The sequence below is a fragment of the Conger conger genome, chromosome 8, assembly GCF_963514075.1.
Source record: "Conger conger chromosome 8, fConCon1.1, whole genome shotgun sequence".
Lineage (NCBI taxonomy): Eukaryota > Metazoa > Chordata > Actinopteri > Anguilliformes > Congridae > Conger > Conger conger.
The window spans coordinates 44,196,795-44,214,949 of NC_083767.1; the positions used below are offsets into that span (position 1 = coordinate 44,196,795).

Genomic DNA, 18,155 nt, shown 5'->3' on the forward strand with positions numbered 1-18,155 from the left:
CATTTACTGGAATATTCTACCAGTATGTAAGATGGTGGTCAGAAGCGGTGGACAGTCTACTGGTCCCTCTCACTGAAATGGCATGACAGACAGCAGTAGAGACTGAACTGAGCGACTGCTATAGATCACAGAATAACAATCTTTATGTTTTGTTTGGCATGGCACGACCTTACCTGAATAGCTGTGGACGGCAGTGAGCATGCTATTCTGCTGTGGAGTTGGTGTGTTTATCAGAGCGAATGGGATGTGATGACTGATGAGTGAAAGTGATGAGTGAAACATTTTTTGGGACACCGAGGGGGCATGCGGAAGTGCTCTCGTTATCAAATTAAAGTGAAACCACAGAATAATCAGCTTAAAGAGGATGAGTCCGACAGAAATAATGACTTTGTGAAATTATCATTTGTGAATGGGGGGGGGGGGCTAAATTAGCATGGGAGGATTTGCTGCACAAATAAATGAAGTCAGGAAAAGTCAGGCTGCCGTGTCTGCCTGAGCCTTCACAGTGGGACAGCTCGAGTGATCTATGGACCGTGATGATATTACGGTATTACAAAAATTATTTGCAAGATTTAACTTAATGATGCTGTTCTGTGTGTGCGTGTGTGTGTCTGTGTGTGTGTGTTTGTGCGCACGGTGTCTATACACGTGATATGATGTGCTTGAGAGACCTTAAATAAATAAAAAATAGAGTGAAAATACAGATGTTTTCTACAGTGTGTTTGCTGTCAATAATGTCAGTGAGTTGAGTACTGGAAAAATGCAAATGGGTTTATCAGCTTTATAAAAGCGGACAGTGTGGTATACATTATTGTGCTTTGTGAGAGACTGGGAGAGACTCAAGTCCTGTGCCCTGATGTTATAGTTAGCACTGATAACGGGTCCAGTGTGCATATATTAACTCATGGCTAAAACAGGAAGTCTGCTCTGCAAGGCTTCAGGGGAGTTGTGAGATAACATGCTACTTATTTACAACTTATGTGCTTCTCATTCTCTGGTCTATCCCTGGCTAATCATAACTAGCCCTGGCTGAGCCTGCTTCTGATAGGACAGCTCGTCCCAAAGTGTCTTGCTGATTTGCCTGCTGTTTTGCTGCTTCAGCATGACGATCGATGATTCGCTCCACTCATTAACTGGAAGATACCTTTTGTCAGCAAGCTGAGTGTGTGGCTATCACTGAAAAACGGTACGAAAAGACTGCCTAATAGAGTACAAATGCTTGTCATTTGGGTGGTACCCCATAGGTATGTAAAATTGTACCCGTAGCCAGCAATATATACAATATATAATGTATGTGTACCTTTTTTGCTTGGAAAAGGTACTCATTAGTAGTACCCAATTTGAACATTACTGTACTTTCAGGTTATATTTGGGAAATGTTCCTTAAAGAACAAAAATATACCTCCATCCACTCGTCTGAGAGCGTATAATATACAGATATCTGGAGCCACTCGGATTAATTATGTACAATCTGTCCTTCATAAAAGTGATGTGCCTAATGAAAGCTTATTCATTTAAAACAGTGCATTTCAAAAGGCGATCGCCCACGTGCACACACAGCTATTCGCACACAAGTTGAATTTCACGACGGTAATAACATCATTTATTCAATGTGTCCAGTTATTCAATCCCTTTTGAAATGAAATCTGCATAACTGGCTTTGCCTTGTGCGGACTGAATGACAGAATACAACTTTAAAATGGAAGCCAAATGAAGCAGTGCAACAACATACCAGGGTATTCAAATGCCTAGACTAGAGTAATGATGAGACCTGGCGGCTTCAAGCTTCAGTTTGCGCTGGTACTTCATTAACTCACTTTTTTAAAATCCACTATTTTTATTAATCCTGTGTATGAATTTTACATTATATCAATGTACTTCCAGTTATAATTGGAGCTCTCTACTTCTCAGAAAGAAATAAAGAGGCACTAACTGGATCTCACTCTTTTTAGCTTCGCATGAAAAGCTCCTCAGCTAATGAACTTGGCCCTTTTTAGTGCAGTGACGTCGTGAGTTTTACTCTGGTATTGTGGTCATGCCTACTGTGAACAACATGAAGACCTTTACAGTGAACCTGTCCAACTTCATATTACTGTTACAGATGAAAGCCACACACAATGAAACACAGTTGGAGCAAATATTGACTTATCCTTCCTAAATTCCATAGTTTAGTTACTAAGAGAGTAAAGCTCTTGGCAGCTCACTCATTGTGCTGTTCTACTAGACTTCATTAATCTCCGGTTTTGACCCATTTGGTGCAAAACAGCGAAAGCTCCTTGTGGAATAGGTTCAACCCTCTTTATTGAAGTAAACAGCTGTGAGTGTGTCATTGATAACCTCCTTCAGTCTGAAAAGTGCCTCAGAGAAAATGGTAGTTTCATGTAAGCCCGTCGTTTAAAAGTATGCCACATTCTTTGGAGCCGAACCGCAGTCGTGGGAATGACTGAACCGGTGAGGTAAATGTCTGGCTTTTGGCCGTGACTTCTTTCCCCACCTGTGTCTGTATCCCAGCTCAAATTTAGGAGCGGTGCGGTCCAATTAGCACACCTGCAGTCATGCTCATTGCCCAGGGAGCTCGTTAGTGAAGCTGTGGGCCGTGTGTGGAGCACACCCCTGGGTACTAAGTAACAGGGACTTCCAGAACACACAGGTCCATCAGAGCCTATCCACTCTGTCTGCATTTAATGGAGGAATTAATATGTAATAAATCATATGTCAGAATTTAATCAGTGTTATGTTATCTGAAATGAACATTTCCCATAACGAGAGAATCACTCATTAGTCCATAAAAAAAATTCAGAGAAGATGCTTCAAATGTGAATTTTCTATCCTTGGGTTTTTATCTTGTGTCTTTCCCCTGGATATTTCTAGAAGGTTACTGGTTAGCGTCAGAAATGCAAGAACCTGTTGATTGCAAAGGATGTGTTGCAAAAGCACTGGAGAGAGAAACTCATTATTTGCACAGAAATGTTTGTCTTAATCTGGATGCATCATGTTTATGTAAGCATGTTTTTTAATTCTGTTTTATAATTCTCATTGCATCTTGCCTAATACATAACGATCATAATATTAATTTCATGTTGATGCCCATATTTAATTATTTTTTTATAACTGCCTGCTTGACAACCACTGTCTTCTCAGTGAAAACACAAGGCCTGTCATACACCGGAGTATTTACTAAAGAAATTCAGCTTGAGCACATGGCTTCAGGGTACATCAGCCATGGAACATCCTGGTTAAGAAACACAGTGCTGTGACACCACCCAACACTGTCAATACACCAGCAATACATCACTGCATTAAACTATCCTGCTGTGCTAGCGCTGCTGATTCCTGCCTGATGTATAGCTAGAATAATCAAATCAGCTTTAAGAATAAGGAAATGTGGGGGCTTGTAAGGGAAGCTTAGTTTACCTGGGGCTGAATGCAGATGTACACTTGCTGGAGAGGCAGGATGGCTATGACAGATCATAAAATACTAATTTGTTTATTTTAATTTGCGTATTATGCATGTAACAATAGATCATTTCTATGTTTCCTTATGTTTGTGCTTAGGTGCTTAAATAAAACACTCAATGAGCACTTTATTAGATATTTATTAGACTTTTTTCTTTTTACTTATTGGTCTTCAGCTGCTGTAGCCTATCCACTCAAGACGTCTGATGTGTTTTGTGTTTAGAGATTCTCTTCTGCTACCAAAGTAATGTGTGGTATTTGCGTTACTGTCACCTTCCTGTTAGCTTTGACCACTCTGGCCCTTCTCCTCTGACTTCTCTTGTTAACAATGCATTTATGCATGGTGTCGCTGTATTAATTACCGTCTTCCAAATCTAATGAAGCCCTGCTAAAATTTCAGATTTCATATTTTCTTTTTTTTTCTCAAATGCTTCTAAATGTACCATCCCATTTTCAGCTGTAAAAATTAACTGCTTAAAGTAGACATTCATAAGGACACATAGTGTCACATAAATGAAATTACGAAAAGGGAACAGTGGAAAATGTGCATGTTGCGTTGTGTGAATTTCTAAATTAATTTTAAAAATGTCACTTCTGAGTATGAAGTGACATTTCAATGGGGCACAAAGTGATATTTGAGAGAGCTTCTGAGTCTCTCAGAGAGCTTCTGATGTTTCTAGGCTGAAACAGTAAACAAAGGAATGTGTGTTAAATTAATTTGCAAACATTCTAAATTGTTCAGTTTAACCATTCAAATTGTAAATTATTAACGCCCCGGTCAAGAAGGTGTAAAGAGTGAGGTGGCAGTGACTCTGTTGTGCTTATCTGATGTTTTGATGTGCCTTCTTATCTTCGAAGCTGTCTCAATCTTTATTTAGAAATAAATAATGAATGATCCATTAAGAAGATATGGCAACTGACAGCAGTAGGAACTCAAAGGAAAATGGCCAGCCTACTTTGTTACCCAAATTATTATTTTTTGTCAGGAGTGCATAGATAAAGAGTATGGCGGGGACTGTTCTCTCGCTCTCCTGATTTGCAACCACTTTGTTTTTTTCTCTGGAATGCAGTTTGTGTTGCTTGCTTGGTAACGTGCCTTGTTCTGTATTGTGTGTGTGTGTGTGTGTGTGTGTGTGTGTGCGTATGAGCTTCTGTGGCCAGGTTCAGTCAAACAGAACTAAAAACCACTAATGCTGATGAAGATAAACTCATCTCTGAGACTTCCTGAAGTAATCATCCCCTCTCAGTTCAGAGAAGGGAGTGTTCACAGCAGCACCATGTCAATAGAATAAAGTTGACAAAAGTCAACTTCTTCTAAACACATGGCCTTGTGTTCACACTGTATCAGACGCATACAGACTGCTGTCTCTGTGACCATCCTGGAGATCAGTGCCTCTTTATACACTTCTCTGTACGGTAACAGATTTGAGCTATCTTTACATCCAGATTTTTTCAGGTGCTTCTCAGCTTATTAAAAACCACCATTGCGAATTATATACATTTGTATTCAGGCCAATTGTTGGTACCTAGCTAGACATATGATATTTTAATTCTTTAGGCAAGAATAATCTTAGTTTCTTTAGAAATGTACACTTTCCTTTAAACAATTTGAGTCTGATGATCAGTGATCCACATTACCAGTGTGTTGCCGCAGTACTTGTTCTTCCGATGGTCTTCCAGTGGTCTTTAAAATAATTGCTTTGATTATTTTTTTTTAAAGTCTGGAAATCAGACTTCAGCCTTTATAATGGGGGTTTTGTTAGATATGCAAATCTTCCTTATGCATAATCGTTATATTTCTTTGTTCTGCATATTCTCTTCCAGAGAGAAGAGTTCTGAAACAAGAGAATTTTCTGGCAGTGTAAATTATGCATTTATTGTTTTTTTTGTGTTTTTTTTTTTTGGAAATCAACTTTGCCAGGGTGAACCGCCCTCGAGGCGGGAGAGATAGAGATGGGGGGGTGGGGGGTTATTTGCATTCAGGATGTAACAGCTCTGAGCGTGCAGCCATGCTGAGTGGGGAGAGGAGAGGAGAAAAATGTGAGGAAGAAAGGGGAGGGGGGGTGTGGAGAGAGGGATGTGCGCTGAGAGCTTCTAATCTCCTTTTGATTTTTGGGCTCGTTGTTCTCGGCAGGGCTTCGTCATCAAATCAAATCAAGGCCCCGTGCGCGTCGCGCGTTTGAAATCTCCGCACCGCTGGGCGAACGCTGTGAAGGCGAGGCACGGTTTCGGAGGCGGTTAGACCGCGCCCTGCTTGGTGTAGACTACGGCAGGACAACAAGTGTCCCCTGTGTGAGAGCTCACCGCCGGTCTCTGCGGCTGTGACGGTCGTGGTAACGTTCGCACCTCTCCACCGCTGCGATAATGAGTTTGGGAGAGAGGACACAGCCATGTACTGTAATACTTTAACGAACGTAGACACAAAGGATAGGGTTTAAAGCAGTATGTGCCTCCTCTTCAGGAAGACGTAATGTGGCTTTGACTGTCATATGAGGCAGAGGAAAGGGGACTGTTCTTGAAGCAGACCTCTTCCTGCTGGAGAAGATGGTAGTCTCCCAATCCCAGCATTCACTCCCTTTATTTCCTTATGGCTCAGACAGGTTACGGGGGAGCGTGAAGGCATAGTTCAAATGTCAAAGCTGCCAAACTGCCATTTTTTTTCCGCAACAGCTTTATGATTAATCTAAACAGGAACTGTAAAAATAGTTCATCTATTTCTGTACGCGAGAGATCGACGTGACGCAAACGAGATGGACAGACCGAGGGAATTCAGAGTGAGAGGAAGATCGAATCAGAGAAAATAAATCAGAAAAAAGAGGGAGTGAGTGCAAAGCAGTATTGGGAAGAAGATCAGCCATTGTGAAGCCAGACTCAAAAGCCTTGGACAGTGAGGTCATCTCCCTTTAAAAATGTTTGGGGAACTTGCAGTAGCTTTGAGTGTATAATTCTACTGAACTTGTCAAGACTTGTTAGTAACAATTAATAAGAGGTGGCCATCAGTGGTGAATCCCTCTTTACTGAATTGTCTCAAATTTTGTAGCTTCAAAGTAGCTTTGCTCGTTTCACTGATTTCAATTACAAAAGGAGGTTTTTCTATTAGAAATAGTAGATTGGGTGACTGAGATCACTCACACCACAGGCCTACACCAATCGTGAAGATGACTGCTGGGTCAGAGGGGGATTCCACTGCCGTTTCTTGCCCGCAAATGTGGTATTTACCCTGCATTGCCACGGAAAACCCTGGCTGTGGTAACCATCTCTTTTAGCACATTTAGAACCAAACCACTTCTAATTTCTATCTTTGGTGTTCGACTAGTGAAACATTTCCAGTTCCGTTCAGCCAAATGTGGAGCATATTTTTTTTTTGTATGCTCCTATGGGACTTATTTTTAAGATCTGAGTATTGAGTGTCTGTTTCCATGCATCATTTTGCAAATGACAACATGGCCACAGTCATGAGCGAATGCTTTCTCCGGTTATTGGGGAAAAACTGTTTTTTGTGTATTTATCAGATTAAATAAAGGCATATCAAGGCTCAACATATACATACATATAAATTATGAATCGCTGTGGGACTATTTGAGACATGGAAATCATACTATTTTTCGCTGTGATTAGTTGAAATATCATCCAATTATTCACTTGTGTAGTGATTGGAGGCCTGGAGGCGAACAAACCCACCTCATAGTTACTGTTCTCTCACATTTATGGGTTTTTTTTGGCGGGGGGTGTTGCTTCTATGTGTAAGGTCCTAGGTTCCTGTTTGTGTTTGGTACTTAACACTGTATGTGTGAGTGTGTTTGTGTGTATGAAACAGGCAGCCATTGTGAGGCCTAAACGAGGAAGTTTTTTCTTTGAGGGGGGGTGATTGAGGGTAGTTAGTTAGAAGAGCTTAGTTAGTTAGAAAATCATCAGATCCTCTTTTCGACTGATACCGCATTAATATTTGACTATCCACCTAGCAAGCACTTCTGTACATCATTTTTATATATCTGCAGCAAACTCTTCTGCTGCTGTGGACTGTTTTATACTGTATCTATATTACAGTATATCTCTGGTGTATCTGTACTAACACTATTACCCCAGTGTATTGTATGAGCATAGTAAAAGCTATTGCTGTACAGTGTTTTTATGTATCTAATAAAACGTGGTTGCTGTACAGTGGTTTTACGCTCACAGCGAACACTGCTGCCATACAGATTTTTGAGTGCCCTTCATGAATTATTTATCATTTTCTTTTTTTTTCTGTCTCCTTCACTTTAAAGCTATCAAGGAGAAGTACAGCAACTGGACTGAGTTTCTGATCGAGGAGCTCACTGGTTCCCGGACCGCCCCAACTAACCTGCTGGAAGGGGTGAGTGCAAGCTCCTCACAGCCTCAGTGATGTATTAGAAATGCAAGGAGCCAGGTGAAAGGGTGATTCAAGTGATTAATCCCACAGTGTGATTTCAATGCAAACAAACAAGTGTATAGGCAAAGCTTGATTTACCCATTTTGCACCATAATATCAGGGTCAGAGTATGCTGTGTACACTCTCATCTGCTAAATGATATCATCTACACTCTCAGAAGAAAATGGCTCCAGAAGGAACCCTGTGATTCCATAGAAGAACCCTTTTCAGTTGAATGTTTTTTTTCTCTGGAAGCTTTCACATTTCACATCTATGATAGAGGCTTCCATAAAGAACTAAAAATGATTCCTCTATGGAGACAAGCCAAATAACCCTTTTTATGAGAGTGTTTGTTCAAAGACCAAGGGACTTTAAAGCTAAATCTGTTCAAAAGTTGTTTAAAGTGAAAATGCTGATGCTTACTGGCTGGGAATTTCCCTTTTATTATGTACTGTATGATAAGTTTTGTATGATAAGTTTTGAGTGATACAATTGGTGCTGCAAATACGCTCCGAATTAGTGAAATATGAAAGCCTATGTAAACCAGTGGTTGGAGCACAGACTTAAACATTAAACATTAACAAACATAAACATAAACAGCCTCCTAATCTTTGGTCTTGCTGTAGTTTTGCTGCGCGTACCTTTGACTTGACAGGCAAGGAGTTTCAGTACAGGAATTACTCTTCAAATGCTTTATTTCCTGTCCAAAGTGACAGCGTGGCCTTGAAGATTGTCAATTTCTCTTTCATTCTCTGCAGCCTGATAAGATCCGTTTCATCTGCATATTAATGGTGTCAAAGGGGCCAAAGATCAATGCTTTGTGTCATAATGTCCTCTTATTGTGGGAATTATATTTACATACAGATAAGGACATCTACAATAGCTTATTTTTTACAGACTTCAAACTACAAATGTAAGTGTGTTTTACTTTGTGTCAGTCATTTGCTTTTCATTTTAAGATGTGGCAGTCATAAATTTGTAACCATCTTGGCGGCCAACCTGAGTTTCAGTGCTTTTACTCAGCTGCATGTGTCCCTGTAGGCACTTCCAAAGTCAGCGATTATTTGGCAATAAGCACCAATATGTGACTACTGTATGTGTTTATACAATTATAGACTAATTATGAGGTGTCCCTCTGTGCAAAACAATAATATGATGTCGTTACAGACGTCAAATGTGGAGAAACGCACAGACTGCATTAAGGCACATCAAAGTAAAATAAAATCCTACAGATACAATGGATTAAATTTATGTTGTGCAAATTATCATATTACAACGCATCGTTAGACCACAGGGCGATGATTACAATTGACTGGGACTGGCTCCTTAGCGCATAAGTGGTAAGATGATCTCATTTAAAAGAGGGATTGTGAAGTGTAAATATCCTTATTGAAAAAAATGGATCACCCAGAATTATGTGCATTTTATAAGAAATGTGCTCTACAGAGGGAAAATGCTAAGAGCTCCTCCAAAGCTGCAATCTCCCCATTATGCTTAGCACGTCGTGTTTGCTTTGTAAGGACAAACAATCAAGGGTGATTTAAGAGTCACCATAACAGACACAGTGTATATCTACATGCTACTGTGAGTTACTACTCACTGGCATATAAGGCATTGTAAATTTTGAAATATATTTCTGGTTGATTTTAAGAAACCGATTGTGTTTGTGTCAGGCAATGCAAGCTACATGATTAAGGCTTACAGCGACAGTTCCCTGGTCAAGGCTGGAAAGGCAGAATTTATTAAACTTACAATACGCTGAACACTGGATCAAAGCAGGTTCACAGCAGACACCAAACAATATAGCTGCAGTATATTAAAGCATTCAAAGATGTAACAGAAAAGCCCATGGGATATTCAGCCACTATCAATTGAAAAAGAACATGTGGTTCACTCAACCAGCTCACTGATTCTTGAAGCTGTCAGGAGCTCAAACCCTAAACAAGTTTGCCGAATGGATTTTAGAAAAGCTCTGACTTGATTCTACTCCGGGTTTTGATACAGACTGTCACTTCCAACTTCAAAATTACAGACAATTTAGGACTGTGCCTGTAAGTGTCTGGATCAATGGGATGTAACTGGAAAAAATATATATTTCGCAGCTTAACATGGAAGGCCAAATGCTTCTTGTCAGTTGCTACCAGCTCTGTCTACGCCAAGACAAGTGTCCCTTTTCACGGGCCGGTTTTCTCACATCACCGTCACGATGTGACAGAAGAGACAGCCAGCTGACAATGACGATTAAATTAGACTACAGAACGGAGAGTGTTGGTCTTTTTTTTGTTACTTTGATGTTTATTATTCGAAGCTGTCCCTATTTTATGCATTTGTTCCTGCTGCGAACAGCTTGTTTTTTCAGCAGAGCAGGTTGGTCATTTCAAAGTAACATTTCCCATACCTATTGTTTTTTTTTTCAGTCTTTGTGAACATTTGTTGGCACATTTCTAATACACAAAACACATGCTAGTGATATAAACATTATCGTAATAACTAATTACGTCTATAGTGATATGAACATAACCGTGAGCAGTTAATTGTCTGCACCTCAAATGAACAAACACACACACACACACATACAAGCAAATGCGGATGCACCTAAGCGTGCTTCACTTAGCCTGCCCACTATCAGACAGCGAAGACCACTTCCTGTTTGTTCGGGTTTATGGCTCTCTCTTGATTGGTTGATACAGCTGGAATGCACTAGCACTGTTGAGTATGTCAAAGGCCAAAATGTCTTACCCCTCCTCACCCCTGCCTTGTCCCCCTGCAGCCCCTGAGAGGGAAGAACACAGTGGACCTCATTACCGAGGGTTCCGTGATGGAGCTCCAGGACCTCCAGGACCCTTTCCTCTACTGGCCGGTGTGGGTGGTCCAAAACGTGGGAGGTCGACTGCGTCTGCGCCTTGTAGGGGTGGACAGCAATGCCCATGACACCTGGCTGTTCTACCTGGACCTCCGGCTCCGCCCCATGGGCTGGTGCCAGGAAAACAACCTCCGCATGGACCCCCCCACAGGTAGGGTTGACCTGCGATGCGAGGCACACTGTACTGTAGTCCTCGGGACCCACTTGCCAGAAGGTTCTTGTTGTAACCAGGAACTCACACACCTGTGAACACGGCTGTAGTGTATGTCTATGAGGGCAGGCAACATAGGTTCAGTTTTTATTAAACGAGTACATTGTCAGTGGAGCCAGTCTGTACAAACCAAATAGACAAAAGACAACCGATAGCAATAATAATATAACTTTATTAAGAAGCTTCATCAGTGATGCAATACTAATCAATTATTCCTATTAAGATACACAACGCACGGTGACACAACATTCAACTAAATTAGCGACAGTATACCACTACAATTATAGATGTATCATTCAAGACTAAAGAAGTACTGACTGTGAAGCCATAAAGTGCAAGTGTAATGTATGTTGCCTGGCCCTATAGACATCCGCTACAGTAGATAAGGCAGTTTGTGGTCAGCTGGCGTTAGTGTCAACTGTCTTACCCCTTATACAGCTGTTTTACTGAAGGACTGGATTATGATCTTTGCTCATGGGTACAGCACTGGCCCATTGGGGATTTGCACCCACAACCCCTAAGTTACGAGCCCAGCTTCCTAACTGCCACAGCTCACCTCGAGGAGCCGGAACCAAAGCTGACTACACTGGAGTGTTCCTGACTCCCTGCATTTCACCTCTTCATTCGCTCAGCTTGATTGAGCTGTGCTGACACTGTACGTGAATGCAAAATTAGAGCGGACAAGAGTTTTCTCCTGTGTGATTTTACGTTGGGTGTATATTTATTCTAATTCAAAGATGACTGGAGAAATTATTGTCATTCATTTGGTATCAGAACCATATCTGAATGAATTACAGCTCAGGGCTAAGAATAAGAGGTCCATGAAAAGATACATTTCAGTGCACTTCAGTGAAGAATAGCTTTGACTGTAAATGTAATTTTTCCGTGTTAATATTCTTTTTTGTTTTATGTTCCATAACAGAAAAATACTGCGAAAGGCACACAGAGCTATGGGCTCAATTCAAAGGTTGTTTAACAGAATGTGTGCTCTGTTGAAAGGAAAAAGGCAGTGCTGAACTAAAGAGGGGAAGAAGGAAGTAGAATGCCTTCAGCCTGAGGATGGGAAGGGTTTTAAATATAAAGAAGGGGGCTTGCTTATCTCTGATTGGCTAATGGCGGGTGCATGAAAGGGTTTAAATATAAAGTACTGGGCTCGGTTATCTCTGATTGGCTAATGATTGGTGGCAGCAAAAAGTGTTTTTTAACATACAGTAGTGGGTGAGGTTATCTGATTTGGGAATGACAGTTGGCTGAAAGGTTTTTAAAATATAAAAAAGGCATGAAATTGCGCAACGGAGGGGTCAGTCAGGCAGGTTCTCTCCTTCATCTCCCATTGCTGGTTTTCCATTAAGCAGGGCTTCTCTGTACTCTAACAGCCCTGACTCCATTTAGATTAGTGGACAAGAGTCCAAAAAGCCCTTTCACTAATGCTGTCACCGTATCTGTGGGCCTCATCTCCATTTTTCAACTGAAAGGCAATGGATTTTGGATTTTGCCATTGATAATCTCATTGCTTGTCTGCCTCATTAGACAGCTAAGTCCATCATCAACAAAGGTATGGCTTTCCGCTTTATGTAGGTTCAGCATGAACACCTGGTCCAGAAATGGGAATGTGGAATGACTCACAAGTTAAAGTTACGTCATTGTGCTGTGTCAATGAATGAGCAAAACAAGCCATTTCAGCCCCCACAGAGAGGATCATTGCATTGTAGGATTTTTTCTTTTACAGGGACATGAAGGAAGGAGTCATTGAAATACATGGCATACTGTAAGAGCAGGACAGCAATCATAAAAAGCAGTCATCCAACGTAAAAAGCAGCACACATAATATGCATAATATATTAAAAACATATTATGGCTTGTTGTAATTTGACATGATGTTCAAACACAGCTCACTCAATTCTACCTCTTCTAAAAGTGCCCAAGCAGTAATGGATATTATTAGTGTGATCAGTGTTAAGGTACGTGTGTAGACAAGAGCACCGAAAGGTGGCATATTAACAATGAGTGAATCTTTGTGGGACTTCCAAGTGACAGTACCACTGCATTAGAGAAATCACGTTTTCTGTACAGAAAAGTACATTTATAGTTATTGTTGTTGTTTTTTTTATTTAGAAGCGGGTGAAATATTCAATAGTGAGTGAACAGATCAAATCAGAATGCTTGTAGCTTCAACAATGGCACAGACTGAACTGTTACATTTGGGCACACAGTTATGAATATGTGCTCTGTCTGTTAATCACCAGTGCTCTCATTTGAAATTTAAAAGTGATTCTGATCCATTCTGAAAGAAGGGCATGCATATAACCGAATACTGCCATTACGCTGAATACACTGAATTTAGAATGAAGGGATATCTCTCTATTCTGTGATTTTAAAAAGTTTATTTGGTTCCTTAGAAGAGGCCATAATAGTTAGAATGCCCTCAGTAGAACCAAGGCCATTTATCCTGTTGCAATTATATCACATTTATTCTAAGGGGAAAGAGCAGCATGCTGCTTTAATGAGTTACAACATTATAATGCTGTTTGTGTGTGTGTGTCTGTGTCTGTGTATGTGTGTCTGTGTGTGTTTGTGTGTGTATGTGTGTATGTGTGTGCGCGTGTGTGTGTTTTTGTGTGTGTATGTCTGGGTATGTGTGTGTGTGTGTCTGTGTATGTGTGTGTGTGTGTGCACGCAATGAGCAATGTTTTAAACATGTTGAATACTGGTTTGATTAATGTCAGCGTGACCTTGTTGTTCAGCGAACAGGCCGAATGGAATCTCTGAATGATGTTCCCCTATCCACACTCGTAATTATGGCTTTCTACACTTGCGTGACTCAGTCATTGTCACTGTGTTTTTATCCAAATGTTAATGCATTGTTACACAGTCCTGACCTTTTTAACATTGCAAAGCTTTTCCTGCTGGCACCACCATTCTATTCATAGAGGAAAATAGTGAAGCATCACCCTAGATACTGAACTGCATATAGATGAGCTTTTCCTTCAGGTGTTGTTTATGTGGACGGGAACTATCAGACTTTGTCCAAAGGTGCAACATATGGAAAACGCATATGCCCTGTGTGTAGGCTCTATGTATTTAACCCATACATTGTTCTATTACCCTGGACTCAGCTGTGCTGATAACATACACTCACTGATCACTTTATTAAGTAAACCTGTACACTAGCTTGTTAATGCAAATATTTCATCAGCCAATCATCTGGCAGCAACTAAATGCATAGTCATGCAGACATGGTTCAACTGTTTTTCAGACCAAATGTCAGAATAGGGAAGAAATGTGATACCATGGACCGTGGAATGATTGTTGGTGTCAGACAGGGTGATTTGAGTATCTCAGAAACTGCTGATATCCTGGGATTTTCACGTGTAACAATCTTTGGAGTTTGCAGAGAACAGTGCGAAAAACCAAAAACATCCAGTGAGCAGAAGTTCTGTGGGCAGAAATGCCTTGTTAATGAGAGACGCAAGAGAATAAATTTAAAATAGCTTAATGTCAGCATGGTACGGTGTCTCTGGGCAGAAATATGCGTGTCACATTTCGGTGAGATACATAACACAGCCGAAGCCAAAGCACATCTCCCATGAATAAAGAGCAGGGGAGTGATTTTTGTGGCTGCAAAGATTTGTTGGTTGCTTTTGAATAGTTTGATTACTTATATATAGAAATGTTTTTTGTGTGTGCGGTATGATATCATGACCTGTAATCCTGAGAATAAGAGACAAAACAGTGATACTCCCCGATAATCTACAATTTGTTTCTGAGTCCTTGATTGGCTACCGAATTGTGATGTCAGGGTAGGCTCTCCTGTCAGCTAATACAGGTCTAGATTACCATCTATGATTTTCAAATGTCTTGTGAGCCGTGTACCATAGCCATGTCAATCACACTATAGATAAAGTACAGGTTTTCTGTGCCCTGTTAATTATGGCATAGAGGAGCATCTTGAAGTGCCGCTTTTTATGATTTATTTGACTCGTTTTGGCCCTGGATCAAGCTCTTGACATTGTGCCACATCTCTGAGCTATTATGGGCTCAAGTAACATTGCAATGCCAGTACTCTGTCTTATCCACACTACTTGTATTTCATTTTATTTAATTGTTTAGGCACAGGCACAACACAAGTAGACATTGTTACAAGTTAAGACAGATTCGCTGCATGCAGGCTTTCTAGCCAAAGCTAATTTGCAACCCCTGTCCTCATTTAGGCTTTTCAGTTGAAGTGAATTTCAATACATAACAATGACACGAAGGCAGGGTGGTTATTTACAAAATGAAAAAATGGAATGATGTGCCTGTTACTGAACTCTATGGTGTTCTCCCTTTCCTCTTCAGAGCTGCAGAGTTTGAAGAGCGCCCCCGAGTGGCAGGAAGCCCTGGACAGGGCGCGGGCTGAGGCGGAGAAGAGCCCCCTTCCCCTGGAGATTTTCAAGGTGAGCGTGTCACAGGAATGGCACAGGCTGGGTCTGGGTATGATTTACTTTACCGATGAATGCAAATATATGAACCGTTAAGACAGGGCTACCCAATCCTGTTCTGTTGGTCTGCCCAGATCAGGTTTTCACTGATTCAATGGCTATAGATGCTGTTAAGCTGCTAATTAGTAGAGTCAGGTGTGCCACTGTAGGGTTGAAATTAAACCCAACAGGATGGTAGATCTCCAGAAACAGGAATGGGCAGCCCTGAGTTAAGAAAATGAATACACCAAAACACATTCAATTCCACACACACACACACACACACACACATATCCACTGTATAGCCTCAGAAGACCTGGAAATTCATTTTTGTCCTATGTAAGGGGTCTTAATCTCAAGAACCATATATTCTGCTACGCTGAAACTGAAAGTACAAGGGACATCATTCGATGAAAATTAAATAATATATATAAAAAATGTTTTTACTCCAACATTGATGACAAAAGCATTTTGGCAGGGTCTCAGGAGGATGTTTTGTGGAAAACGAAATTGCTGTCCTAAATGATCATTTCAAAATGTAACTGAGCAACACCACTTTCATCAGTCTATTTGAAACAATATTTTCTTGACAAAGACCAAGCTAATAAACTCTACCTTTAATTCTGCAAGACAATAACACAAAGTTACATTTGAATCAATGGTGGATCAATATCAGTTGCGTTTCTCCGTGATGAGTGGCTTTTGTCCATCGATTGAAATGTTTCAGGAATCCAGACTGATGACACCACCTCGCTGATGTATAGTTACCTCCCTTACCATTGCTCAGGATGTTTATCTCCAGCTTTGCCCACTCATGAATCCCACCTTTCTATTCTTCCTGAAATACTAGGTAGGTAGAGACGGTCATTATTAGTCAGCGAGAAATTGCCGTCTTTTATTTTGGTCAGATTCCATTTCCATTTAGCTATTTAGCGGTCACTCTTACACAGAGGGATTTACAGTGGGTTGCAAAAGAGCTGCAAAAAAGAGTAGCACACACAGGTCTAGCTGTTCAAGGGACAACAATACAACATTGTAAATAACAAAGACCTACATGCCAGAGTTGCCAGGAAGAACAACCTCAACACAAAATGTAGTGTCTGAAGTATGCAAAAGAAAGCCTGAGAACCCTGAAGCCTTTTGGAACAATGTGCTTTGGACTGACAAAGCCAAAATTGAACTTTTTGGCCACCGCCGAAGAAGGTATGTTTGGAGAAAAAGTGGGTGACACCTTTGTAGAGAAGAACCCCTTGCCAACTGTTAAGCATGGTGGTGGATCCATCATGCTTTGGGGTTGTTTGGAAATTGGGGGCACAGGAAATATTGTGTGAGTGGAAGGAAGAATGGATTTCACCAAATATCAAGAAAGAGGCTAATGTTCAAAGGGCAGTCCAGACATTGAAGTTGAAGAGAGGTTGGGTATTCCAGCAAGACAATGATGACCTCAAAATCAACCATGAAGTACCTCCAGGAAAGACAGATGAAGGTTTTGGAATGGCACCACAGCCCCAGACCTGAATATTACAGAACATCTGTGTAGAGATCTCAAACATGCTGTACATGCAAGGAAGCTGGAGATTATTTTTGAGCTAGAGGTGTTCTGCCAGTAAGAAAGGAGGGAAAAGTGAGAACTGAACCACTCTTAGCTGGCTACGTTTACAAGCTGTTATAGTTGCCAGAGATTGAGTTACAAAGTATTAACTGATAGGGTTCCCAAACTTCTGCACAGAGGATTTTTCCTTTTTTTTGATCATTTTGAAACTGTAAAAAATTCAAATTAAAAATAATCTTGCTTTAAAATGTGAAAAAATGTGTCATGTCAGGTTCGCTTCACCAAGATAATAATTGTAAAAGGCTCTTTGACCAGGGCTGCCCACATTTTTTCGCACCACTGTATACAATTTGTAGTTTTACATACGATTTGTTTCTACAGCTGGGTATTGTACTGAAAGTCCTCACAGTGGGCACAGTGGCAGTGCAGGGACAGTGGTAGTAGGGAATCAAACTCACAACCACTGAGTGATGAGCCGCCTTCCGTAACCATGACGCTACACTATGGTAAATGCAGTAATGTTCTAATTGCCAACAGTTGGTTCTAATACAGGTTCTTCTGGTCATTGTGCGAGGATCCTGGGAGTATCCTGTTTTATGACATTACTGTTCATGCTGTAATTGGCACCTTGTGCATTTGCTGCTGATATTGAGAGTGAAAGTGCATAGCTGGCTGACTAGTTCATAAATGCAGCGAGGTCAATGAGGGAGTGTTAAGAAAGGTTTTCAGGCTCTCTGAGTATTATTGGTTGAAGAGGTCTGAAGGTATCGTGAAAAAAATTCAGTTGAACTCGGAGCTGTGTACAGTAACTAAGTGCACATAGAAGGGTCCAGGTCAGCCTTTCTTTCCGTCACCGTGGCGACTCCCTCATTTCTCTTCCTGGGTTGTTAAATTGAACATTTAGAAGAGACGCCGTTCCCCTGCGGGTTAGGGCACACACACACCCCGCCAGTCCACGACTCAGCAATAAATACATTTTTCACCCCTGTGTTGCAGCAGCTACATCAACTATATTGAGCTGCCCTGTGATTAATGCTTTCACTGCACAGTGCTTGCCAGTGGCATTTTGAAAAACTATTTTTATTCGCAGGGACAGATTGAAGTGGCTTTTCATTCCGTTGTTGCCGCTTGCAGACGTTTCAGAGAGCAAACGCACTCGACCGGAATAACATATCTGTGGCTCATTCTACACGCGTCTCCTCATTCACATCGGACCAGGGCTG

General features: G+C 41.0%; 1 protein-coding gene across 2 annotated transcripts in view; it reads left to right on the top strand.

Annotated features, from left to right (window-relative positions):
• sfmbt2 (Scm like with four mbt domains 2) overlaps positions 1-18,155 on the top strand; it is a 70,824-nt gene that overhangs the window by 21,098 nt on the left and 31,571 nt on the right. For both annotated transcript variants that reach the window (XM_061252841.1, XM_061252842.1), the window contains 3 exons: positions 7,722-7,810; positions 10,617-10,860; positions 15,259-15,356. In XM_061252841.1, the coding sequence (XP_061108825.1) occupies positions 7,722-7,810; positions 10,617-10,860; positions 15,259-15,356 (431 nt within the window). The remainder of the gene's footprint in view (positions 1-7,721; positions 7,811-10,616; positions 10,861-15,258; positions 15,357-18,155) is intronic.